The sequence below is a fragment of the Canis aureus genome, chromosome 19 (assembly GCF_053574225.1).
Source record: "Canis aureus isolate CA01 chromosome 19, VMU_Caureus_v.1.0, whole genome shotgun sequence".
Taxonomy (NCBI): Eukaryota; Metazoa; Chordata; class Mammalia; order Carnivora; family Canidae; genus Canis; species Canis aureus.
Window position 1 is genome coordinate 33740311 of NC_135629.1, and position 27500 is coordinate 33767810.

Consider the following 27500-nt stretch of genomic DNA (forward strand, 5'->3'; position numbering starts at 1 on the left):
GGTAACTGACAGAAGAGAAGAGCAGATGAATATAAAAGACCTACATAATCTGGTATTTGTAACTGCCAACCTGGAAAATACCTTTAAGTCTCAAAGTTAGGTTTCATTAAAAAAAAAATAATGTTATCACTTGGGCATTAAAATAATGTGCTGGGGACCAAATTTTCTAAATGGCACTTGTACTAGTAATTAAAAAGTTAGACAATCTTGACATTGTCAGGAATATATTGCTTTACCAAGGACAATAAAACCAGATCAGTCAGCTTTCACTGCCTGTGACTGGTAATAAAAAGAGGAAAAAAAGTTACTTCAGCAAAAAAGCTCCCACTAACACCCTCTCCAATCTCCCCACCATAAATTTTGTACTTGCTAGTGAACATGTATTTCTGTGTGGCAGGCATTACTTAGAGTGCTTAGCAAATATGATTCCATTTAATACTCACAATAATCCTAAGAAGTAGGTAATACCACCCCATTCTACAAATGAGGAAATTGAGATTTAATGAGGTTCCATAGCCCAGAGTCCTACTGCCAGTAAGGGACCAAATGAGAATTCGTATCAAGAATCCTCTGATCCAATTCTAAACATCATAGATAAAAGTGAGCTAAAATAACCAAAAAGGCCATTAGAGGGAAATATAGTAAAGAAACTGAGATTAGAATTAACATCAAATACAAAGTAAAAATTAACAATCAGCATTTAACATCAAGCTAACCGTTTATCTCCTTCACAGAATAGCAACTCACAAAGTAGAAATAGAGAATAGGGAAGAACAAAAGAAGAAAAATTTGAGAACTTTTTTAGAGTAACAGGTAGACTTTATTTAAATTCAATTAACATATATTGTATTATTACTTTCAGAGATAGAATTCAGTGATTCATCAGTCTTATATAATACCAATGCTCTTACATCATATGCCCTCCTAATGTCCTTATCAGCAGGTGGTACTTAGATGAAAAAAACCTGAGAATTAAGGACAAACTGAAACTAAAGGAAAGGAACCAATTTCAAGAATACAGAAAAAAAAAAAAAAGAATACAGAAACAGATCTTTTTTTAAAGAAAGGAACAATCTACATGTCAAAACACTGCTGGCATAAATTTTAGAGTATCTTCTGTGCAGTTATACTGGGAGAAAACCTGGTAGAAATGTTGGAAAGGGATTGGGAAAATGATTGGTACAAATAAACAACAAACAAAAAAGACATCCCATATATCCTAAATTGGACAACTACTCTTAAGTACAAAGAAATAAAGAATTAGCAACATCTAGTTTATGAGGCCATAAACAACTAAGATCAGGGAACCACACTAAGTGTTTCCTATTCTTTGTCATAAATAAACTGCTTTGGTTTAGAGAAATAAAAGTTTAAAAAATGAAAATGTAAAAATCTGTTCAAGTAGAATATGTAATCAGCATAATCCTGAGATTGTTCAGAGACTGATCTCATAGAGTGATGAAAAGTAAACAGTCACAGAGCAACACTGATTCAACGCATTACTCCAAATAAGGCAATTTTTATGTGAGAGCAAAACCCTAAGAGAAAGGAGGGAATGAGACCAACATACACGTGGTGACTGTAATTTCAAAAGGGGAGTGGAAGGCAGGGAGACAATTTTTTTTTAAATCAGGAAAAAAACATAAGATATGAAATATTAAGAGAATGAGACTTTTGCTTAATAATAAAAATCATTAAGTCTCATAGTAACCATAGATTAAGAATATAAATATATGAAGTTTATTTCAGGGCACTTGTTAACTCAATTATCAAAATATGCCACTCCACCTTTGAGGTGGAGACAGTCTGTACAAGGCGGACAGACCCCAGAAGAAAAGTTTCTTTGGCACCCAGCTGTGATGCCTCTGCCCTCCCCTAAACAACTGAAGAAATTAAAAGTGCAGGAAGCAGTAGGAAAAAGGAGTTTTTCATTCTATGCCCATGAGTGAATCTCTATGTCCTCAGATTCTCCACCTTTTACCCTTTATTCTTTGCACTCAGCATATAAATCAATCAAGAGAGAGAGTTCATGGGATATATATGAAACAGATTTAGAGATGCACAATTTGTTAACTCAAAAGCATCTTTAGCAGAACACAATAGACTCAAAGTATTTGTTAAGTTTACATGGTAAACCTTGAGTAACTAAAATTTGCAGGCAACTGGAATGTGGAATTCTGCTTAAATCAAACTTCATACCAAATCCCTGAAGAGAAAATATTGCTAGAGTCCTTTAGCAAGTTTTATTAAAGTTACTGTTAATTCTAGATTTTATATGGTATATTTTTACACAGAAAATTTATTTCACAGTTCTGGAATTATGTAAAAGGCTATATTTAAGTCTGTTCAAAATCCAATCTCTTTGCCTGGGATTAAAAGTTGTTTTCCTAAAAGAAAATTAAAAGAAACACAGTCTCTTTTACCATAAAAGGAAAACAAATTGAAATGTGTTCTAACTCCTTTAATTTCGTCAAAATCACCTTATAAATGGAGACAGCCAACAACTAAATCATTCTCTTTATGGATTCATATACATTAACTGAAAAAATCTGTTAATATATTAAAAATAGACATGATGAATCCTACAAAAGTGAATTATTTGCTTTCTAATTTTTTTTTCCTTTTCCTTTTCCAGAGAGAGAGAGAGAGAGAGAGGGAGAGAGGGAGAAGAGGGGGAAGGGCAGAGGGGGATGGAGAGAGAGAATCTCAAGCAGATTCCACCAGCACAGAGCCCAACATGGGGCTCGATCTCACAACCCTGAGATCCTGACCTGAGCTGAAATCAAGAGTTGAGTGCTTAACTACTGAGCCACCCAAGTACCACTGCTTTCTACTTTTTAAAACACAAAGTGAATTTGGACTATACAATAATCACTGTAGATAATGAAATCTAGGTACTTAATATCTTGTTTTTAAAAGACTGGAAATAAGGGTTACTTGGCTGGCCCAGTCAGTAGAGCCTATAACTCTTGATCTCAAGGTTTTAAGAGCCTATAACTCTTGATCCACCCATGCTGGATGCAGAAATTACTTTAAAAAATCCTTGGGCAGCCCCGGTGGCCCAGCGGTTTAGCGCCACCTTCAGCCCAGGTTGTGATCCTGGAGACCTGGGATCAAGTCCCATGTTGGGTTCCCTGCATGGAGCCTGCTTCTCCCTCTGCCTGTGTCTCTGCCTCTCCCTCTCTCTCTCTGTCATGAGTAAATAAATAAACTCTTTAAAAAAAAATTAAAAAATCCTTAACCCCCCCCAAAAGACTGGTAATAAGAATATGAAGTATCGCTGCTCACAGAATATAAACTTTGTTCAAGATCATAAATCAATTCAAGATGGCTATCACTGAAAATAGTGGCAAAAAAGTTTGTGTGAGATTATAAAAAAAAATAATCCAAAATTGTTTAAAAAGTTCACTTGAGTAAGATATTTGCTGAATTTACCTTGCTTGCCATAATACTTATTAAACAAAACAATTTCTATACAGGCACTTGTTATAAAATAATGAAAATATCCCTTCTGACGACAAATCAAACCAGGGTTAACTCTTAATATGCCAATTCTGGCAGTCCAAATATAAGGAGCCAACAGATTTGGAAATTTCAGAGATATGACTGGTACCTTGATTAACCAAACTCTTGCTGCTTGTCACCAAAATTCAGTAACCGAACAGATTCAGATAATGGGCTCCATCTCTAGCCACATGAATTTACAGTCCAAACTTCCACTGTTTGCACTTAGGGACCCAAAGAATTCAGACATCTAGGAATACTTACATTTTATTTTGTTCTTCGGTTCATTCTTTGTCCACAAGAAAAGGATTTTATATTCATTTTTCCCTTTGTACCACATTTAACATTTTTCTCATGCTATTACATAGCCCCTATAAACATAATTTTATTATCTAATATGCCCATTGAGGAGATTGCTGTAATTTATGTAACTTCTGCTCTATCTCTGAATGTTTACTGGTCCATTTGCCTCTCATTAACTATGACACAATAAAAATCTCTAAACATCTTTATCTTAGTGTAAAACACACATCATTCTGTTACAACTACAGCTAAATATTTTACACATTTTATAATAATATTTTAAATGATTTTTACAAATTGTAAAACAGTCTCTTTTTTTGATAGTTTTCTTCGGGTCAACATACAAGTCACAAAAATTTAAAATAAAAGTAACATTAAAAAATGGTCACATGTAATAAAACTAAGTATAAAATCCTCTCCTAAAGATTTATATTTTAGACTCTATATTCTGCTTTTAGTTGGTTTCAGTGGGTATCAATTATTTTGCCCCAAATCCCTGTGCCAATTTCCCATAAAAGTGAAATTTAGTAATCAGAAGATAACAAAAACATGGACTAATCTTTGCTTTATGTAAACTTTTTAAAAGATAAATAAATATGCCATATTTATTAAATAATTTTCCTCAAAATAATATTAAACTGACATTCAATATCATAGTCTCCAAAATGGACAAAAACAGAAGCTCTTCTACAACAATCAAATGAAATTCCAGGTTTCCTTAAGGCATTCCTAAGGAGTGTAACATTTCATCTGCTGATTTGTCTGCTATAATTACCAGGTGTGACCCTTCAACCCTCAAGGACTCCTGAGATTGTGTGGGGGTGGGGAGGAAAGAGAAGAACCACATATATTTGCAGGTCCACAAGATGTACTCATGAGATAAAAACATGGGGAGTCACTCATTTCAAAAAGAAATTGAAAAGGAAGAGAAAAATGCTCAACAAAGTGTATTCTATGTCTGGTAGGAAAAAGTATAGATATTGTAATAAATCTTTATTACACATAGTGACCTTTAATTATCACTAGACCAAAAGAATATCACAACCTCATGATTCAAGCAGCCATGTGATTTTCAAGTAAGAGGGAATTCATTACACTTTCACTCAGAATTCAGCAGAGGTCCAAATCACCTCAAAAGCCAACCTATCCATCTTTATTATTAAAGATAGCCTTCCCAAGGGTATGCCATGGATGTTAGACTATAGGACAATTTATTGCTACTCCTTCCCTAGAAAGGTCCTGTTACCCTAAGGGCCATCTTCAGATTTGAGTGCCCAAACTAAATCACTGTTTGCATGGCTTCATTTAATCATTTAAGAAATTTATTTAAGAACTTCAAATCCAAATCTGTGATAGAACTAGAACTTTAATAAAACAGGCTAACTTGATTACTACCTCTTAAGTATCCACACAGAAAGTTTAGGTGCTTGACATTCTATTTTATTTCCTACTCAACAACAATTTTTATTTAAAAACTTGAAACCTCCTCTTTTTTTGTGGGCAATATGAAATCCATCTTTGAAGGCAAATGCCACAAAAACAATTTTCTCAAAAGAGAGAAGCCTAAACAGTATGAAAAGTATTGCTGCTGTCTGAAGATGGCCCTCTGTGTACTTCTATCATAACAAACACATTGAGATCTTCATTTTTTCCTCTCATTTTTCAATTTTTGCCCCTAACTTCATTAAAATCAATGTGAAAAATACTCTGTACTCACTCTGGCATTCTATGAATTGATGAATAAAAGTGCAGTCCCCGCCACTCTTTGAAAGCAAGTGCTCTAATAAAGAAAGAAACACCTTTAAGGATATAGTTTGTTGCTGTTTTTGAAAACCAACAGCAAAGGTAGGAAAACTGAAATGTATTAACATAAGTAATGCTGAATAAGATTCATAAAAGTTTAATATATTTTTAATATTAATAGCAGACATATTTTGGAGTTAAAATAAGCTAAATACTGAAAACTGTAATTACATAATCAATGATCTGTACCCTGAATGGTTAGCTTTTAAAGGTGCAGTTTCTATTCAAAGAGCTCAAGAAAACCAGACACATATTGCTTTAAAAAGCTTCTCCCACTTCTAAAATACACCTTCCTCCATGACAGCTTAATACTTGTAAAGCATTTTTAAATTTTATTATATGTTCTTACTGAATTAATTTTCAAATAACTGGTTTCTAACAGTCCCTCTTCAAAGCTATTCTTCTTAGTTAAGAGGCAAAAGATAAATATTTTAAGAATACCATAAAACAATGTGTCTTAAAATTTAAGGCACTGATGTAACATTTAAATTTTTACACTTTCATTTCACAAATAACCTTTCCCTTTAAGTCATTTAAACTGTACTTTATATACTCTCAAAATATTATATTGTTCATCTCTGCCCAAATGATTAAAGTCAATGCCTACACATTTTAGAATAAGAGGCTGAAAAATGCTTTTGCTCAGGTCAAACAGAATTTGTTTTGTTTTGTTTTAATGAGTGGAGAGAATCAAAACCTAACAGGAGTTTAAGAAAAGTGTTAGCCCTTTTCTTACAATAATCTCTATTTACATTGATTTAAAGAGTTAACTTCTGAATCTGGGTAACATCCTTCAATTATATCTCTGGATCTTTCAGAACCACTGAATAGACTTTGGAAGTTCAAATGTTAAAAATAAATCCCAAGATGATGACTATCTGGAAGGTGTGAAAGCACTAAAACCTCTTAAAGAGGACCTGAGTTAGTACCACTCAGACCATGAAACCTCTTCCCTTTTCTCCTCATTTCTACCCACCTCACTTCTCATCATCTCAACTTTTTTTGAGGCAGGCATCTCCTACTCTGATCACTTCACAAATCTTTTGACAACCTTACTAACAGCCATCTCCTTTACCTTCCTACTGAAATCTGTCATTATCCTTTATCTATATACATGGTGTACAGAATCTCCAGTCAACAATTATATATATATAATACATAACACAATTATACATATAAAATACATATATATGTAATACATGTGTGTAGAGCTGTATATAATTGTATAGTTATATAGTTACACTACATAAAGATACCATATAGCCCCAAAAAGAGAAAAAGGCTAGCAGCAACAGAAATTAAAAAAAAATAAAATTCTCATATAGTATTTGCTGATTGGAACTAAGAAATCTAAAACAGGAGCCCTCAGTTAAATAATCCTACCTAAGCTATGATAACATTTTCAGAAGTCCAACTAAACAATATCATGTTTAAATAAGAAAACTCATTTAAAATCAAATTTTAACCTAAAGTTCTGTTTTAACTTAACAGAACTTATTTGAAACAAAATTTCAGACTATCATCACAGGACTTTAGAAGACATTTATTAAAGTAGTGATCCCACCATGACTCACAAAGCCCTAAATCACCCTTTTATATAGTCTAATTTTAATATCTGGACTCTAGATTAAAATATTTATCATACTAGTTTAGGTAAAATGCAAGATTAATATAAAAATATATATGACTTCTACAAAGGCATTTTCTTCTTTATTTTTTAAGATTTTATTTATTTATTCATGACAGACAGAGAGAGAGAGAGAGAAAGAGAGAGAGAGAGAGGCAGAGACAAAAGCAGAGGGAGAAAGCAGGCTCCATGCAGGGAGCCTGACATGGGACTTGATCCCGTGTCTCCAGGATCATAACCCAGGCTGAAGGCAGCACCAAACTGCTGGGCCATTGGGGCTGCCCTACAAAGGCATTTTCTAAGATATATGAAAGAAAAGTCTTTCAGATAGTATATAAAAAGGATTTGGATCATGACACTTTTAATATTTCATTACTTGAATTAGCCCCTTGGGAATTCACTTTGCCAAAACTATAAAAGATGTCACTGATAATGCAAAAAGAATCAGATACTTAAGTGAGAGAAGGTGGGGGGCATGTCAAAGATCCCAAATAGGGCTGTGGAAGTATAAAGAGAAGACAGATACAGAAACAAAAGAAAGAACTGTGGTACTTAAAATGTGTTATATTTATATACAAGTTTCCTAATAAATTTTGTTTATCTATACTACCTATGTTGTCCAATACACATGCTCAGTAGAAATGTGACTGCCGAGCCCTGAAAACATGGCTAGTTTGAATTGAGATGTGTTGTAAGTGTAAAATAAATACATACTGGTTTCAAAGACTTACTAGGGAAGAAAGAATATGAAATACTTCATTTAATCTTTTAATATTGATTACATGTTGAAATAATATTTTGGATATTGTGGGTTAAAATAAATATATTATTAAACATTATTAAAAATAAATTATTGTTTCTTTTAAGAAAATTTTATTTACTTACTTTAGAGAGAGAGCAGAGCGAGACAGAGCATGAGCAAGGGGGTGGGTGGAGAAAGCGGAAGAAGCAGACTCCCTGCTAAGCAGGGAGCCTGTCATGGGGCTCGATCCCAGGACCCCAGCATCAAGACGTGAGCCAAAGGCAGATGCTTAACCTACTGAGCCACCCAGGTGCCCTTACCTGTTTCTTTTTATAGTTTTAATGTGGTTACCAGAAAATTTTAAATTATCTATGTGGCTCTCCTAATATTTCTATTAGACAATACATTATAATTATGCTTATCAGATAAGATACAAAAAATTTATAGTATAAAACCTGTGCTTATCATAGCAGCTACTTTAGATTTAAGTAATTTCAAAAATAAGAGTTTACTAGAGAAATAGCATTAATCTTAACATCTCCAGATATTTTAAAAATATTCTCTTATAACTATACTTGGTCTTCTCTCTACTATTTAAAGAGTAATTTTAATTAAAGTCCTATCTCTTATGAGATTGGGTCAGTTCCACCTAAAAAAAATAATCATATCTGATAGCATATTATGGCTATGAACTTTCGTAATATTGGAATGCTTGATAATTGGTTTTTATATAACAAATGATTCTCAACAGATTCATCTTATTCCAAAATCCACCGTGTACTTAAATCTGGTATAATGAAGCTTTTGTGCATTTCAAGATATTTACTATTCCATTTCATTAAAGATATACTGTTGGTTATTCTCACTCCACTCAATTTATTACCATTAAAAAACCAAACACACCAGAAGGGAAAAAATATCATGGTAAGAAGTACCCTAAAGTATCCAAATATCTTTTCAGTTTTAAATTAAAGTAATTATCTACAACTATTCTCATCTAAATCAGTTAGAATTGGCAAATTTTTAGCAATAATCTGATAACACAAAGTAGTATAGTATAAAGATGATTTAGTGTATATAAAGGGATTCTCTTAACTGCAGGAAGAACATGTTCTCAGCCTAAGTTAACACTGACATTAATAAATACATGCTCAAATCAAAATGGTGATGAATTGGAATAAAAAGTGCTGATGCCAAAAAGAGAAGAAAAAAAAAGCAAATAATGGCAACAAAAAATAAAAATTCATTTAACAATGCCAAGCTTTTAGAAAATGAGGATTAAGTCATTTTACATGTTTGCTAATATAATTAATAGATAGAAATTAATAATTTTAATAATGAATGAATTTTAATAATGAATATAAACTACACCTTTAAAAATTCTCAAATTGAAATTCAAACTGGAATTCTAAAATGTAGATGTTTTATTTTATAAAACACACATAGAACAAATAACCATGATTAATGACAACTTTTAATTTAGAGTTTCAAGATTTGTTATAGAATATATGTAATATTAAGTCTTGAGCTTACACCTCATTTTATATATATATACATATATATATGTAACTTGAACCTATCTTGCCAGTTTCTAATTAAAAACCAAACAAACAAAAACAAGAACAACAACAAAAAAGCACCTCCTAACTTTATCAGAGTTGGCAGCTGCCCAAAAACTATAAAGATATCCCCTGATACATGAAAAAAAATTTAGTAAGAAGCTCTGAGTATTGACCTTGATATCTTCCACTAACTTCTGTATAGAAACTAAGAGGAGAGGGTCACAGATTTGTAAATACAGAAAATAATTTTATTCATTCTGTACTTCAAGCACCTAATGCAAGATGTGGCACATAGTTGGTGCTCAATTAATGTTGGATGGATAAAAATGGGGAAGGATGAAATGGGGATCTTCACAACTGAAGGAACGTACAAGCCACTGGGTAAAAAGTACCCCCATGCAATAACAGGAAAGCCAATAGTAGCTATACATTTTTGGCAAAGATAATGCAAGCCATCCAGAAAGAAGGGTCACAGCGAACTAATCATTAACTAATAAATGATTTTTCAGGTAGCAGAAATGACTGAACCTGTTTTCTCTGATTAAAGAAACAGATGTACAGTATAAAGAAAGTTTCTATGACATATCCAAGAGTTCAATGGACTGTTAAAGTAAACTCTTGGCCAGCGATGGGGCAGGACACAAACATTAAAAATGGAGGCCCAATATCTCCAGGAAACAGTACTTGATGGAAGAAAAGAGTAGTAGAATTCTTTGAAAAATACACTGGGGGGAAAAAGCTATATTATGCTATATCAACAATGTTGAACTTTATCTTTTTCCTGTTATTTGAATAATTAAAATTTCCATATAACAAGGGATATCTAACCAAAAATCATAGCATTAAGAATGACAAAATTAGAGAAGCTTTTTAAAAAAGCTGGGATCCAGTGGTCTGTGAACTGCATGCTTTTTGTTCCCAACACTTAAAACCTTAAAACACTGATCTCTCTATCCTGCTTAAATAGTAAAAGGATATCATGAAAGAAGAACATTTAAGTTTTTTACACTACCTTTTTCTGTGCTCCCATTTATTTTAGGTAAGAAGTCATCAACTTGTATCCCTAGGATTAAGACAATGTGTCATTGCCTGATAAAAAAAGTGTCACTTAAAAACTGGTCTCAAGGGTAACCATGGCATTTTTGTATTCCTACTTACATTAAGATAGCATAGCACACTTTAAATTTATTTTTACAGTAAGGGTTCACCTGGCCATTTTCTATCAACTCAGAGAAAAAGCTACAACTGTCTAGTAGCTTTCCAATGAATCTCAAAAGAAAAAGGTCCTGCTGTGCATGTATTTTTCTTATTGAAATATCCCTAAGGAGAGCGCCTCAGATGCAGAAATTTCATCTATCTCAAGGACTAAACAATGGTGCCCACTTGTGGCAATCAAGTATATTTTTAAGGGCAATTTTCTGAAAGAGTACAGATACTTTATACCGAATACATAAAATATCCCTCTTAAAATAAGTTCCCCATGAGAGTAAACGAAAAAGTTTCAATGATAAAATTCAGCTTTAAATAAGAAATTTGATAACACACCTACCTAAACTGCTGCATTCTTTAAGAGTTTTCTCCTGAAGATGTTCTAACCGTACTGTAAATAAAAGTCCAAGAAAAAGATATTTCACAGATAAAAAGAAAAAAATCAAATCAAATCAATTTCTAGATTAGCTAACTTACCTTGTAAAGCTGTTAGCCTTTCATTGGTGAAGTCATTATCAGCTTGCAAAGCTTCTATTTTTGCCTGGAGCTCCTGTTCTTTTTCTTCCATTTCATCTATTTTATGTTGTAATTCTTTTTTCTCAGCTTGTCCCTTCTGTTGGATTTCTTCTTGTTTTCCCTCTGCTACCTGTCGAGAAAGAAAAAAATTTCCGTACTTTCATTAGTCTGAACTTGCCTTAAGAGGCCTCAAGCAGGACTGCTTTTATTCACCACAACCTTTAAGGAGAATATTCAGTATTATAGCACATATTTGTAAATGTCAAAATAATGTCAAAAGTGGTCTGCATTGAGGTCATGCTTCCCTATCACCTAGGAAAGAAAAACACGTAGCAGGCAAATTTGCCTACCTAATACATAGAGATAAGAGGATCAAAAAGAAAACCTCCACAGTTTTCAAGGGGGAAATACATAAGGTTTTCCCCTGAAATTACTATTGTTTAAATTGGTTTGTAAGTTCCAAAACATAACATACTTTGAAATTTTAAACAAAACTGTCTTTAGTTGAAGGAATGATGATCACAAGCACTTTTCTAAATGACCTCCTTTTAATAAGACCAATCTTTATTACAGGTTTACCAATCACATAGAGGGGAGGTATGTCCTGGTCTTCTCTAACAAACATGCAGCTTTTAGCCACTCAATCCATAGTTTGAATAATTTAAAGATGGGTCTTCACAAACTCAGTTATTACATTTTAAAGGACCAACCTGACATCACCTATGGTCTCATCTGTCCTTATCCTAAACGTCCAAAAGCTATAGAGAGCTGCAGCTGAAGCTCCCTGGAGGCTACCAGAGTCATACAAATCACTCCAATATTACTTCTAGGCTTGTTACAGCACTAACATAGTTGGGCTCTCTGCCTTTGGGGCTGTCCAAGGATAAGGAGGTTCAATTTTTTAATAAGTCTAAATATCCTGGGGTTTGCTGATATACATCTACTCCATATTAAAAGATGCCTGTTGTGAAGTAGTATATATTTCCATCCAGAAGAAATATGTCAGCTTTTACAGACTTTCAATGATCTGTGGCAGCGGGGTGTGGGCTAAATGGCACCTTATTTTTACTACAAATTCAACCATTACCAAATATAACATCAACAACTGTTCAGCAATACCTAACCTCTTAATCTATCCAGTGTGTTAGGAACAATTAACATACTTTCAGGTTGAGTAACTACATACCTTTAATTTATCAGATAAATCTTTAATCTCATTAACTGCTCCATTATATTTATTGGCTAATTCTCTTAATTCTTCCTGAGTCCGTTCATTCATTTCTTTCAGATGGGTACATTCATCTTCAGTATTACTCAGACTTCGCTGTAATTCAAATTTACAGATAATGGATTTAGAATAAATGCACATTCTAAATTCAACTTATAAAAAGTATAATTCTATGAGCTGCTCTAAATTAACATCTGTCCTGGACTTTATATGAGGTAAACAACATAAGAATTTTAATTTACTTTAGGTACATGCTAAAACAGAAAATACAACAAAAAAATTTAAAAACAAAACAACAGAAAAAAAACGGTCAGGGGAGGAAAGGATGTTACTTTTACATAACTACTCTTTTAAAGGGCCACTGGGTATGACTTTTATACTTGAAAATATTTTAAGCTTATCAATTCTTGAAAACAAGTTTAATAATATGCATAATTAACTTAATAAAATTAGAAAACATCTAGTAACTTTCTTTCCTTGTATGTCAAACTAATGACACAACAGTGAATTAGTTGCTATGGGATGAGGCTATTATAGAAACTATTACTGTATTATATTACTATACCATGTTCTACAGTATATACTATATATTATATATAGTATTTTTACTATTCAATTTACAATGGGCATTTTAACTAAACCCAGTAACAAATAACTTCTGGGTAATTTCGCAGTGGTTCCAAAGGAATGACCTACATCATCAATTAGGTTCTTTTTAAAGTAACGAAAATCACATTTGATTGTTCCTAAAAGACCTAGAAAGGACCTAAGAAATATTTTCCCTGTAAGTCAGAGTTCTTCTCTAGAGGATGGGTAAATAAGAACAGTGGTAAGGTTCTCCACCTTCCGCAGGTGTGGAATTAGTAGAGTAGAAAAGCAAAACTAGGTGACAGGAGATCAATTCCCTGGCACAAATCATGGTCCACTGTGTGAGAGGCTGACTCCTAAGCAGAATGTACATAGTAAAACTCCCTGATGAGGCTTTTATTTGCTCAGTCACTGAGTAGGGATCACAAGCACCAGAACTCACATGATTATATTGAAAATTCCTAACAACAAAAAGAGCATACTACCCCTACCCACTTGATAGACACAAAATATTTCCTAGCTATATAAAACTCAAGTTTAAAATGTCCTAGAATATTAGCAATTTTAAGCCACACTACCATTTTGTATTTGTTAAAATGAAATACCTCAACTTCTGAAAGTTTTCTAACCACTTCAATTTTCTCCTGAAGAACCCGCCTCAGGGACTCTTTGGCTGTCGTCTCGTAGTTGTGTTTATCCTCCTGTAATGCTATAAGTTCCTTCCGTAAACTATCTTCTGTTTGATTCTAGGATTAGAAGATATTTATAATTATAGCCAAGTTATTTTTTAAGTATTTACCATTTGAAAAAAATAACACATTATGATGCTCTTGGAGTTCTATATTGAGATACCTCCAAATACAAATGATGTTGGTCCTATATTAACTGAAGCTCTATTCAAAAGTTGCATTGTAAATTGCGCCTTCACAAATATATTACTCTACATTCTAACAGAAAAAAGATGTCAAAGGAAATTGAGAATTTATCTCATATGTACAAAACGAATTAAGTCTCCTATTTGTCATATACATTTGTGGGTAAAAATAATCTCTTACTTTCAAAGGGGCCACACATTTTAAAACAGTGGTTAAACCAAAAGGAATAAGAGTACCCTGAGGAAAAAGCTGACTCCAGCTCAGGCAGGAAATGTATGAGTCTGGAACACTTTGTTTTAGACAAAGTTTAAAACTTTGCCATTTATGACAGCAGGAAGTTATCAAAGTTTGCTGTCCTTCTACCAAAAGGACTCAGGCACCAAACTGAAGAAGTTCCCGTTGACCAAAGATGGGATAATTTGAGCATCAATAAGAACAACAAATGGAATAGGCTGAAACATATGAAATATATTTAAATCTAAGTTTGGAGAAAAAAACACTTCGTGGTCATTCTTTAATGGATGAGAAGGAACCAATTCATTATTCTAAAATCCAGTAAATAAAAGGAGAAAATCACTTATCCTGCTTTTCCTAAAGAAGTGACTTCAGGGTAACAAAATGGTTTATGAAGGGGAATAGAAGTATTTATAGAAGTAATCCAGCTAATAAATGAAGGAATAATAGAACTACATTATTTTTGCGACCTTAATAATGGATTTAGGCAAGCATTATCAAAGACTGCTAACATCTCAAAAAGAAAGACAACTAGACATGGTGCCTTCTGGTGAAAGTACACAATACTCTTCATAAAGAGTTGTTGGTAAAAAAAGAGTTGAACCTAAATCAGATTAAATCTCTAGATCAAACTACCAATTTATGGTATGGGAGGACAGCTAGAAGAATGTTTAACAATCCACATTGAGGGAAATTAGAGCACAGATGATGTAGTTTCTCCAGCAAATATCAACTATGATAGAAAAAAAAGAAAGAGTTGTATACAGGTATTCAATATACAATTCTTTCTCTTTACATGTATGTTTGAAACTTCCTATAATGACAAAAGATTTAAAAGAATGGTGAAAACATATAAATGTTTTAGCATGTACTCAAAATGTCAAAGAAACGAAGCTACATAAAAAACTATGCGTTTTTAATGCATAGTTTATGCATTTTTCTTTATGGATCTTTATTTGAGATTAATACCTACTTTGGAGCATGCTTGTAATTGGTTTCCCATAACTTCTAACCGTGATAAAAGTCTATCTTCATCTATTAAAGCCTGTTGAAGAAAAATTAAATATAAATAAAATCTCAGGGTAATTTAAAAATTATACATATCAAAAAGGTTGCTATTGCCAAAAAAAAAAGATATAAAATTATAAAACTGACCATTGTAAAATGATAAATTTTTAATATTTGGTCATTAGGAAATGACTTTGCCTGCTAAAAAATTTCACTTTTAATCAACATCTAAGGGATATTAAACTACACTTCAATGCTTCTTGAATATAAACGCAATTGGAATACCTGCCAACTGGTATCTGAAGCCTCTTGGGTAATGGCTAGTAGCCGCTGAAGTGTGGCTAACTTCTGTTCCAACATCTGTTCCCGATGTAAGGCCTCCTAATAGCACAAATCACAAAAGAGATTCTAATAAACTAGCATGATTCCTTGAAGAAAAATCAAATTTCAGTACATTCTGAAAATATTCTCATATTACATCTCACTTTGTATCTTACTTTCAAACCTGATAAATCTACCTTGTAAAATATATATAAGCCACATCATTCTAGCCTTATTTCTTGGTCTATTAGAGGTACTGAGCTGCACCTTCCCCTATTAACAGAAAACAGTCCCCTGTTTTTGTTTTCTTTTTACTTATAATTCACAAGGGTTTAAAAAAAAAAAAAGGAAATCCAGATTACAAGAATCCAACAAATTTTTAACTCTTCATTTTACATATATATATACACACATATATATATGTGTGTGTATATATATATATATATTTGAATATATACATATCTTTTAGAACAAACTCATTCCAAACTAAGCTAAACAATCTGGTCGGTAGTGAAGATACTTCTTAATGGCTTTGCTGCATAAATATGACATCTAAAATATAAATGTCTTTAATTTTTCCTTTTAAGAATGTTATACACACACACACACACACACACACACACACACATATTTAAAGAGAGACTGCTTCACAATCTATTGCGTTTCCAGGTGTTCTGATTCTTTGTGACCGTATACTACTTAGCAGATCAAATATGCCAAAAATAAGTAAGCGTCCACATGTAATTAAGGGGGTCAAGGAGTTATATAACTATTTGGCAGCTCCAAAAGGGTATTTTTACAGAGGACACTGGCAAGCAAAGCCTTATCTCTAGGTCTCCTGTTAACATTTGATAGCTATTAAGAGGGTCTCCTTCACTAGAAGGAGCAAGGTGAAAATGCTCACATAGCATTCAGCTGTGGTTATGGCACATTTTTATAAATTTTTTAAAATTTTTTATTTATTTATGATAGGCACACAGTGAGAGAGAGAGAGAGGCAGAGACACAGGCAGAGGGAGAAGCAGGCTCCATGCACCGGAAGCCCGACGTGGGATTCGATCCCGGGTCTCCAGGATCGCGCCCTGGGCCAAAGGCAGGCGCCAAACCGCTGCGCCACCCAGGGATCCCTATGGCACATTTTTAAATTTCACTTTCTTCTATTCCTGTCATTAGCCAAAGAAAAACACGTACTACCCCATCTCTGGAGCCATCTCAACAAAAAAAGATATGCTTCATACAGTACTTGAGATTTAAAGCATGCATTTATTTTTCTACACATCCTTGATAACCAATGATTAATCAATGATCTGATCTAATTAGAGTTACAGGTACCATTTTAAAATATAACTCTAACAGTACAGATTAGGGATGCCTGGGTGGCTCAGGGGTTTTAGTGCCTGACTTCCACCCAGTGCGTGATCCTGGGGTCCCGGGATTGAGTCCCACATCAGGCTCCCTGCATGAAGCCTGCTTCTCCTCTGCCTGTGTCTCTCTGCCTCTCTCTCTCTCTCTGTTTCTCATGAATAAATAAAATCTTTTAAAAAATAAAATAAAAGTACAAGATTAAGGAATCTAACAAAAGCCATAAAACACAGCTTACACTTAAAAGAGACTAGTTGCCAAGTTTAAGCGTTTTTTAAAAAAAAATTATTTATTCATGAGAGACATGGAGAGAGAGAAAAAGAGAGGGGCGGGGGCAGAGACACAGGCAGAGGGAGAAGCAGGCTTCCTGCAAGGAGCCCAATGTAGGACTTGATCCTGGATCCCGGGATCATGCCCTGAGCTAAAGGTAGACGCCCAACCGCTGAGCTACCCAGGCGTCCCTATGTTAAGCTATTGAAATATTCCTAATATCCAGGAAATGACACTAAATGCTGCAAAAAAGCTTTACTTAAAACCACCAAACAATTACTACTTCCACTAGATGGTGTAATTTCATCTTTTTGAACTCAATTCCACTTAGAGTTTCATAATTCCATGAACCACATCCTAACAGAAATCTCATACTTCCAGGAATGGCCTTCTGGTTCTATGGCATGAAATGTACTCCAGCTTTTACTCAAAAGTTTTACAATTTACATTAGAACTTTAGCAATTCAAAAAGATGTATACAGAAAAGACAGCACAATATAATCTTCTCTAAAGAATCAGAAATGAAAAAAAAAAATAAAGAATCAGAAATGAATAGTGAAAGATTATGCCCACTATGAATATTCAAGGAACTGACAAAATTGCAAAAAGTACTGGAGTGAGCCATGGCATTAGATTCATAGTCCATGATGACTAGTAACTATTTAGCATGTAGTTTTGGGAAATAATTTTAATCATATGAGCCCCATATTTCGCATATGAAAAATGGAGGCTAGATTGGATTAATCTCAAAGTTTTCTTCTACCTCTGAAAATAAGAGATCTAGGTCAGCTAATGTGCCTTCCTTTACTGAGTGGTAAATAACTGCTAACATGTATGGCATACATTCTATGTGACAGTTGCTATTCTAAGTGCATTACATATATTGATTCATTTATTCTTGACAATTCTGTAAGATACATGCTATTATGCCGACATCACAGATGAAGAAAATGAGGCTCACAGTAGGTCAGAGGTTAAGGTCAGACTTGGTCCCTAGACCAAGTCCAGGGAATTCTTGCTAGAGTCTATTAATAGACATTCTACTAAACTGCAATTATGTAAAATGGCTTTTCTATGCACCATTAGGGTAAGATGTGATTAATGCTCTGACAATTTTCAAACTTGCACATTCTTAACTGAGGGGGAACTGCTCTTAGGGACTGATTCCTATAAAAGAACGAAGGAACCAGGATCACTGGTTTGGTCCTAACATTCTTAAAAAGCAACTGAAAACCTACATAGAAAATGATTACCCAAAGTTACAGAACTCACTAGCAGAGCGAAGATAAAAAGTTTAATCTCTAAATTCCTGATCTAGGGTTTTTCTTCACCATGGTTCCTCACCAGAAGAATAACCATTATCCAACCCAAATCTCCCAAAATGAAGAGAAAACGAACAAAAAACCCACTTATTTTCTTTTTGGAGATTTCTATGGCTCTTTAAATATGGTATTAACTTCGTCTATGAATCTGCCTTATCAAGATATCTTTCTACAGGTCCAGCAGCACAGCACAGTGACTAAGGGCAGAGACTCTGAGGTCTGACTATCTGGTTCAAATCCTACCTCTACCAGATATGTACCTTACAGGATTGTTCTGAAGATGAAATGAATAGAGATAAAGGACTAGACTAGAGTCTCGCATATAATAAGTGTTATATAATTACTTGCTATTAATATTATACAAAGCAACCAAAATCTCTCCAGGTTTAATTTTATTTAAAAGTCATCTATAAATAAAGAACTATTTTGAAATTTCCTCATATTTGAGTGGAAAAAAAAAACTTCTATTGTATAGAATCCTATCTTTTCTAGACTTAATAATCCTGATTCTTTTTATCCTTTCTTCACAAGACCTAGTTTTAATCTTTTTTTAAACTTTGAAGGATATTTCTTCTGTACTTGTATCCAATTAATATTTCTTTAGTCTATATCTGTGAACTAGTAAAATCAAATCTAAGTTAATTCTACTTTTAAAAACTAAGAATTTTCAAGATTTACTTTTACCTGTAGATACTGAGAAAGCTGGAATAGTTCCTGAGAGTACATACTTGGAGTGTTAGCAGCAACCTAGAAACAAATGACACAAGTACCAATAGTCACACAAAACAATTTTAAAAGACATTAAAGCCAAACCAAGTCCCTGAAATGTCTGTTTACTGAAATATACAAAATAAAAATTATTTTTAGCTCAATTAGTTCCTTTCATTTTCAAAATATTTCTCACATCTAGAATTTGTAAATGGTATTATTTTTTTGCTGACCAGTCTGAGATTCATAAGCAGGGTTGTGGAACAAGTACTACTCATGAAAACATTCCTTGATAAACCAAATCACGAAGACAGCACAAAAGCAATACAGCGCTTTCTTAATTCAGAAATAATACCTTCTAAATCAAGAGATATACACTTTTCCCCTTTAAAATTCATTGTTAAATAGTCAACAAGTCACAATCTATTTAGAAGTAGCCATCTTCAAAATGGGAGTTGTATGTGGAGGTGTCGGGAGAGATAGGACATGAAATGGAACACTTTGTCCAATGGCCAGAGGCAATGAAAATAGGTTTGCGGAAGGGAAGGGAAAAGGGAAGGGAAAAGGGAAGGGAAAAGGGAAGGGAAAAGGGAAGGAAAAAGGACAGGAAAAAGGACAGGAAAGGAAAGGACAGGAAAGGAAAGGAAAGGAAAGGAAAGGAAAGGAAAGGAAGAGAGAAAGGAAAGAAAGAAAAAAGAAAGAGAAAGAGAGAAGATACAATTAAGTTTAAAAAAAAGAATAATATGGTAAATAATGATGTTTTAATTACAAACCACAGAAAAAATACTTAGAACTTGAGAGTATTAGAAGAAATTCCTTCAATAAAGGGTTCTTTCCAAGTGTGAAACATAGAACCATGGCATTGTTCACCACTTCCCCAAAAGATGATACCATTAGATTGCTGTAACATTTACCCATATCCTCAATACTACCAAGCCTTATGTATTAACTTAATGATGTTAATAGCATCAATCCTGATTAAGTTCAGAAAGTATATTTTTATTAATATGCTAACTAGAATTCAGAGAAGTGGCATTATTTTTAAAAGTTAGTCTTAAATTGTCAAGGACATTATTTCTGAAATAATTCTTGGTATTACTGAGGTTGATGATTAACCAATTTTACTTCTGAAAAAGGAATCTAGCAGAGAACTTCAGTTTTAGGCAAGCTTTCAGTCTTTATCCAAATGGAACGCAAAAATGTAAAATTTTTTTTCAATAGTTTAGTTAGTACACTAAGAAAAAATATGCACATTAATGTCAAAAGATATAGATGTATTTTTTTGCTACTTAGCAATGATATCTACAGTTTATTATAACATTAATTCTTAATAAAAGGAAAAATGCTAACAAGTAATTATTGCAAAATTTCTGACCAAATCAGGTTAAAACTGATTTTCAAGGACAAAAAAAGAGCAATTTCCATAAACCCATATTTCTGCTATTTTTATATGTTGGTATATGTTGGGTGAACTATTTGGGCATAAAGTTTAATGAATACACCTAGACAGACTGTATTCCAGAATAAAAAGTAGTAACTAACACTGCGTATCTCTGCTTTGGCATACTCCTATATAGAGTACTCCTACTCTATATAATTATACTCTACTCTATATAATTAGCCATTTACTTGAGATAACAAAGGTTTTATCCTAAGAAACAAACAACCTAACTTCTCCAGATCAGAAGACTGCAATAACCAAATACCTATACACACTATATATAATTTGTTACAGAAGAAAAATAAGTTTCTAATTAAAGCATATTAAAAACAAACAAAAACACTTTCCAAAGCCATATAGTTAGTTTAGAAAAAATAATCATTAGTAGCTTACTTTGTCAACAGGACTTGGTAATGGAGCATGGATGACACTGAAAAGTAAAATTTAGAATTTTTTATCTAATTTCCTGACAACAGCGGAAATAGTATGACAGTACCAGAATATCTTAAACCCCAAGTTGATATACTTGCTTTCATATAATTAAAAGAATGTGAATTATTTTCAATCCTCATAAATACACAAAATTCTTAGAAAACAAGGTAATAAATATATAAATCTATCTTTTACACATATTTGTGTGTGTTTTTTTTTTTAAGATTTTATTTATTTATTCTTGAGAGACAGAGAGAGAGAGAGAGAGAGAGAGAGGCAGAGACACAGGCAGAGGGAGGAGCAGGTTCCACGCAGGAAGCCCGATGCAGGACCCAATCCCAGGACTCCAGGATCACGCCCTGGGCTGAAGGCAGGTGCTAAAAAACACTGAGCCACCTGGGCTGCCCCAAGTGTCCCCACATAATATATTTCTAAACGCAAATTCAAAAATCAAAGTGTATTAAATGCCCTTGAGGATCCACTATTTAATGAGGGTTCTGGTGAATGCCATGACTATAGAACTTCTATATAAGAAAGAAGTACTCCTTAAATTATCCATTTTTAATTTTGGAATGTGTACATTATGTTCTTTTAAAATTAAGTATTCCTATACACAAAGTCTTAAAAACCAAAGTTCTACTAGAAAGAAAGCTATAATTTGGAAACTTGTTCTAGCAGAGAACAACTTTAGCTAACTAAACAGTATTATTATCTCACACACTAGCAACCAGAAAGCTTAGATATAGGTATGAATCCAAACTTCGTATAGGGCAGCCCCGGTGGCTCAGTGGTTTAGTGCTGCCTTCAGCCCAGGGTGTGATCCTGGAGACCTGGGATCAAGTCCCATGTTGGGCTCCCTGCATGGAGCCTGCTTCTCCCTCTGCCTGTGTCTCTGCCTCTTTCTCTCTCTCTGTCTTTCATGAATAAATAAAATCTTAAAAAAAATAAAAAATAAAAATAAATAAACTTGGTATAGTTCTTTAAAACTAAGCATTAGACAGATAGTATAATTGATACTAATTGCCTTTTGGGCCTTATAAAGTACTATTGACAGACAGGCAGTATAGTATAGCAGTTAAGCATGTAGGCTCAGATGTCATACTGACTGGGCCTAGATTCTGGCTCTATTTACCAGCTGTGTATCTGGCTCTATTTACCAGCTGTGTAATCTTGGGCAAGTTACCTAAAGCACTATAGGTCTCAACTTCCTCATCCATAAAATGGGGATAATCATAAAAACAACCCCATGCGGTAACTGTAAGCATTAAACATGTTAATATAATTAAGAGCTTTGAACATAACCTAAAACATTCTATCACTTAACCCTACTACCACTCCCAATGAGAACTCAGCAGCTAGGGAAGCTAGGGTTCCTATCTTACAATGCTTGGTAAGATACTGTGTGTGTGTTGGGGTGAGTAGAGAACACAAAGCAAGGCTGCCCACCCACATCCCCTACAAGTTGCTAATCACTTCATATCCTAGGTGCTACTCTGGTGATAGTGAGCCTAAAGGCTGACTGGAGTTCCTAGATTCAACTGGTTAATCATGTGTAAACTAATGAGAAACTATCTTCCACGAATTAAAAATAGAAATGACAATTCTGATCCCACTGTAGTAACCACAAACATCCTAAGAAATGCTTCAATTAATCACAAATACACTAAAATGCTAAGTAAAATGGAATATTAAGTACCAGCATATCCTCCCTTTTGAGCACACACGATCCTGTACAGACTCCCAACTGAGATTATATAACCCTTCACTTCTTTGATTTCACATGTGTTTTCAGGTACCAATCACCTCTGGATCCCCAGAATCTATCAAAAGGCCCTAGCAAAGCTGGTGCCTAATGAAGGTTTAAAAAATTATGCCAAATTTAGTTTTTCTCTCTACCCATAAACATGGAATAGACATTTTAAACGTAACTTTCTTTTTCTTGACTACAAAATTAAGAAATACTGATTATGGAAAATGTGTAAAGTATGAGGAAATAAGTAAGAATTACCTAATGCAAGCACCTAGATATAACCATCTGGGGTATGTATCTTTTTCTCTGTAGATATGTACAGACAGGCAAATGAACTTAAGATAATTTAAATCGAAGCAAATAGTATTCAGTTTTTTTTTTTTTTAAATCCAGTTTTCTTAGTGACTGAAGTACAAAATTTTCTGGTCTTGTGAAAAACTGGTTAGCAAAAGGCTAAAAATTCAGCTAAACTATTCCATGAGTAATATATGTGTGGTGTATGTGTGTGTGTGTGTGTGTGTGTGTATCTTACAGAAACTATTCTGGATATAGGTGTATTTTGTTTGAATTATATTGTATTTGAATTGTATATTGAATTGAATTGTATTTGGTTGATTTATATATATCGAATATTTTGTATACAAAATATACATATTTTGTATATGAACTATGTTCATATGCAAAAAGGCAGTGCAGAAAGGGAAAACCATCAGTACTGGGATGGTAGGGTTTCAGGCAATTTTTCTCCGTTTGTTATCATTTAAAAATTATTTGTGCAGGAATGCCTGGCTGGCCCAGTTAGTAGAGCATATGACTCTTGATCTCAGAGTCATGAATTTGAGCCCCATGTTGGGTATAGTGGTAACTTAAAAAAAAAATTATTTGTGCAATGTAATCAAAAACAAGGAAGAAAAAAGAATCAACTTTTTGAGAACTAGCTAGTGAGAATCTTAAAAGCATCAAATGCTATGTATATAATATACCTTAAACTAAGCATTCTGGCATACCCAAAAGTATCTTGATGGCTAAAAAAGATTATAGTAACAGAAACAGCCAATGATCATTGTGTGCTTAATATATGCCAGGTACTACACAAAACTCTTTAAGTGCATAACCTTGTTTAGTCTTCCTCATAAAATTCCTGCTCAATAAGTACTATTGTTATCTTCATTTTTCAAATGAGAAAAGGGAGGCCTCATCAAGTCACAGAATAGGTGGAGTTGGGCTTTGAATGAGACTATCTGCCTCTGAAGACCATTGTGATCTTCCTACAGCTCCAGAGAACTGCCTGTCTAAAATTCATCTTCTCCAGAAAGTCAGCCAAACTATGTACAATGAAGCCGGCAGCAAAATTTTAAACGATACTAATATTTAACCACATAAGAAAAACCAAACAATGAGAAGGAAATGGGGAAGATGAAAAGCATTGGGGAAACAAGAAGGATAGGGACACAATTCACTAACACAGACTTTGAAAAATTGACATGCCCTCCTAGATGGAACCTGAGATGACAGATGATCCTTTATATAATTACTCAAAGCTTTTAACTCCATGAAAGAAAAATCTCATTATCACACAAAAACATCAAGGTCTTTAGAAGCCACACATCATTAGTTGATTAATAGTTACTCTTACTTTTAAAAACTTAACCCTTGACTCATAAAAAGAGTCATATTAAAGTTCCCAAAGTTAACTGTATTTTTAATAATTAAACTATAATATAGAATAGGAAACAGATTTTACATTTAAATGTTTAAAATTTTTTGCTTTGCTCCAGGTATCCTTAAAGCTAAAAAATATTGGTAGCTTCTAACTGAAGCAAAATATATAGTAGTTCTAATGAAAGCACAGACTACCAAAGTAATAGAAGAGCCTCTGCTTTCTTTTTCATTCTCTCTCCTACTCACGACTCTATTTTGCTTTAAACTTACTGCTTATCTTAACCTCCCACCTTCAAATCTTTGTCTTTGCTTCTGAAGGATAAAAAATATTATGTTGGGTGTACAAACAAGTTTCTTGCATATACACAGTCTTCTCCCCAGATAAAAAATGCTTACGTTTAATAATTACTATATAATGATAACCTATGAAAAGCATAAGACTAAAATATACTTATGTTTAGGTTTTAACATTTACATTTTATGAGTAACTCTTCCCTTTCAAGTTTGTCCTCAACTGAATGATCTTTCCACCACTTGAGGGGGAAAAAAAATACAGCCTTGGAAAATCCCTCCAAAACTCCCACCTATTTGGTTACTAACTATATCAACACCCTCAACGTCCTAAAAGATCATGACACTGGCATTAACTTCAGAGGAAATCACAGTTTAAGAAGTCCTATATTAAATACAGATCAAAATACAGTTCTTACCACTAATGAATACAGTTACCACTCATCAGTAACTTACATATCCTAAATATTTTGAAATACAACTAATAATCCATCAAAATATAAATTGGAAAGTTAAATTTGGAAACAAAATAATCTGTGCTTCATTATATATTATTATTTACTAGAATTGTAGTAATGTAGGTAATGTGAAAAACATTAGTAACATTGTAGGTAATGTGAAAAAACAATTAAAATGAAATATATTCTAAAATACTGCATTAATGTTCTACCATTATTAAAATAATCCTGAAGTGTTAACTGTATACCATCATCTCTAATATTATTAACCAAGGTAATTAATATAAAAACTTCATAGCACTAAATTATACTCACTCTGAGCGGAGCCGGGCTTCCATACCATCTGGTAGAAAAAGTTTTATTGTGGAAACAATACATCCATGGGTAACTGGTTAAAATAAACAAATTAGATGGATTAAATAATTGTTTAAAAATACAAACCTTCGTATCTCTCATATCCAAACATTTTATTCCTAAATAACTTCCGAAAAAAATCTGGTGGGTTTTTTTTTGTTTGTTTTTTGTTTTTTAATCTGGTGGTTTAATGGCAGTATTCACTCCCCTGGAGAAAGTCATCCCTGTTTATACTGAATCACAGCTGCGAGGCAGAATTATAGATAGAATTGTTTTTGAAAAGTGCCCTAACCTCCAATGCTGTAGCAGTCAATAAAAGGTCAGTTGAATTTATGTAAATACAATTGAGGAGAGGAAATGCACTTTTTCCTCTATCTTCTGGCATCAAAACCTAACTCCAACTATTCCCCAATTTAATAGTTAGCCCTAATTCCTAATTCTCCTGTCCTCCTCAATCTGTAACTCCTATCCATGCCTAACAAAACTTGTAAGTTCTGCATAATAGAGCTTGAAATATGCCATTCAATTCTCCCATTAGATGAGTGAGAAAACCAAGACCTCAGACAAGTGAAGCTGCTTCTGGTACTCTGTTTATTAAAGTCTGAGATTTCCAGTTCAGTATTTAAAATTGTGGTTTTGGTGCTTTTTCTTCCTCCACCCCCTAACATTTTTATATAACATTACACCAGTCATTTTGTAGACAACTTCTTACTGTTGCTTCTTACTTCCTCCTTTTCCTTCTGATGATTTCAAGAGACAAAACCCCCCAAAGGCAGTAAGTAGCTTCTCTTTGTGATTAGGCTTTATAAGAAAATATTTTTTTGCTGTTTTAAGGTTGATGGCTTTTTATTTCTCTATTCTTCCAAGATTATATCTTCTGGGGTTAGGATTCAAAGAGTTAATTTATTTTATTTACCAATTAAAAGCTAATGCAGGGTGCTGAAAATATACTGTCTCATAATTAGAAAAGGAGTGGTTATGTGACCATATACATTTGTCAAAACTCAGTAAGCTGTACCCACTGTATAAAACTGGTGTTGCAAATAAATTATATCTCAATAAAACAGATTAAGAATAAAGCTAATGCTCGGATGCTTGGGTGGCTCAGTTGGTTAAGCATCTGACTTTGGCTCATGTCATGATTGCAGAGTCCTAGGATCAAACTCTGAGTTGGGCTCCATGCTTGGTGAGGAGTCTGCTTCTTCCTCTCCTTCTATCCCTCCCTCTGCTTGTGCGCTCTCTCTCTCAAATAAAAAGTAAATAAAATCTTAAAAAAAAAAAAAAAAAGAATAGAGCTAATGCATTTATGTAAGAGTAACTTATTAAGTGATCAGGCCTATAAACCATCAAAACAATATTATAAACATGAAGTAATATGATTATTCTGTCATCTGGAAATATACAGTAAACTTAAGAAACTTAGTGCAATTTACTCAATTTTCATTAACTTATTATTTGAAAAGTGCTAACACAGATCAAGAACCATCCACAGCAATTACAGCCATGAACCACCTGGGCTCCTTCCTTCCCTTCAGGCCTCATCCTCCATCCTGCTACCATAAACACCCTATGCAAGACCAAGCTACTTGCATTTCCAAATTCCTTTTTTCACAACTCTAGTCATTTTACAAGCTGTTCTGTCAGTGATATCATTTTATCCTCTTGCCTGCATGACCAAAGGCTACTTATCCCCTAGGCTCAGACTTTCTACTTACTTCACGGAACTCATTATCTGATTTAGGGGTCTCCAGAGTCTCCTATATCTACTTCTTATAACAGTAAGCACAGTGCACTGTGAATATTTGTCATTTACGCAACCATTGTCTCACCAGTTAGAGCAGACTCTGTAAGAGGGGCAAAGATTGGTTGCTTTTCACTTTTTAAATCCCATACTTGGCAGAGTTATCTGGCACAAAGTAGGCATTTAATGA

The 27500-nt window shown here is 33.6% G+C and overlaps 1 protein-coding gene across 39 annotated transcripts in view; it reads right to left on the minus strand.

Moving 5' to 3' along the window:
* Window positions 1–27500, minus strand: part of SLMAP (sarcolemma associated protein) — a 146130-nt gene that overhangs the window by 45152 nt on the left and 73478 nt on the right. For 8 of the 39 annotated variants that reach the window (XM_077858398.1, XM_077858376.1, XM_077858378.1 and 5 more), the window contains exons 3-13: window positions 25531–25603; window positions 21016–21052; window positions 19158–19220; window positions 15485–15580; window positions 15165–15236; window positions 13688–13828; window positions 12453–12590; window positions 11228–11396; window positions 11091–11141; window positions 10554–10604; window positions 5525–5587 (exon numbers count right to left, since the gene is read on the minus strand). In XM_077858398.1, the coding sequence (XP_077714524.1) occupies window positions 5525–5587; window positions 10554–10604; window positions 11091–11141; window positions 11228–11396; window positions 12453–12590; window positions 13688–13828; window positions 15165–15236; window positions 15485–15580; window positions 19158–19220; window positions 21016–21052; window positions 25531–25603 (954 nt within the window). The remainder of the gene's footprint in view (window positions 1–5524; window positions 5588–10553; window positions 10605–11090; window positions 11142–11227; window positions 11397–12452; window positions 12591–13687; window positions 13829–15164; window positions 15237–15484; window positions 15581–19157; window positions 19221–21015; window positions 21053–25530; window positions 25604–27500) is intronic. The other 31 variants (XM_077858405.1, XM_077858406.1, XM_077858390.1 and 28 more) reach the window with 7 other exon arrangements.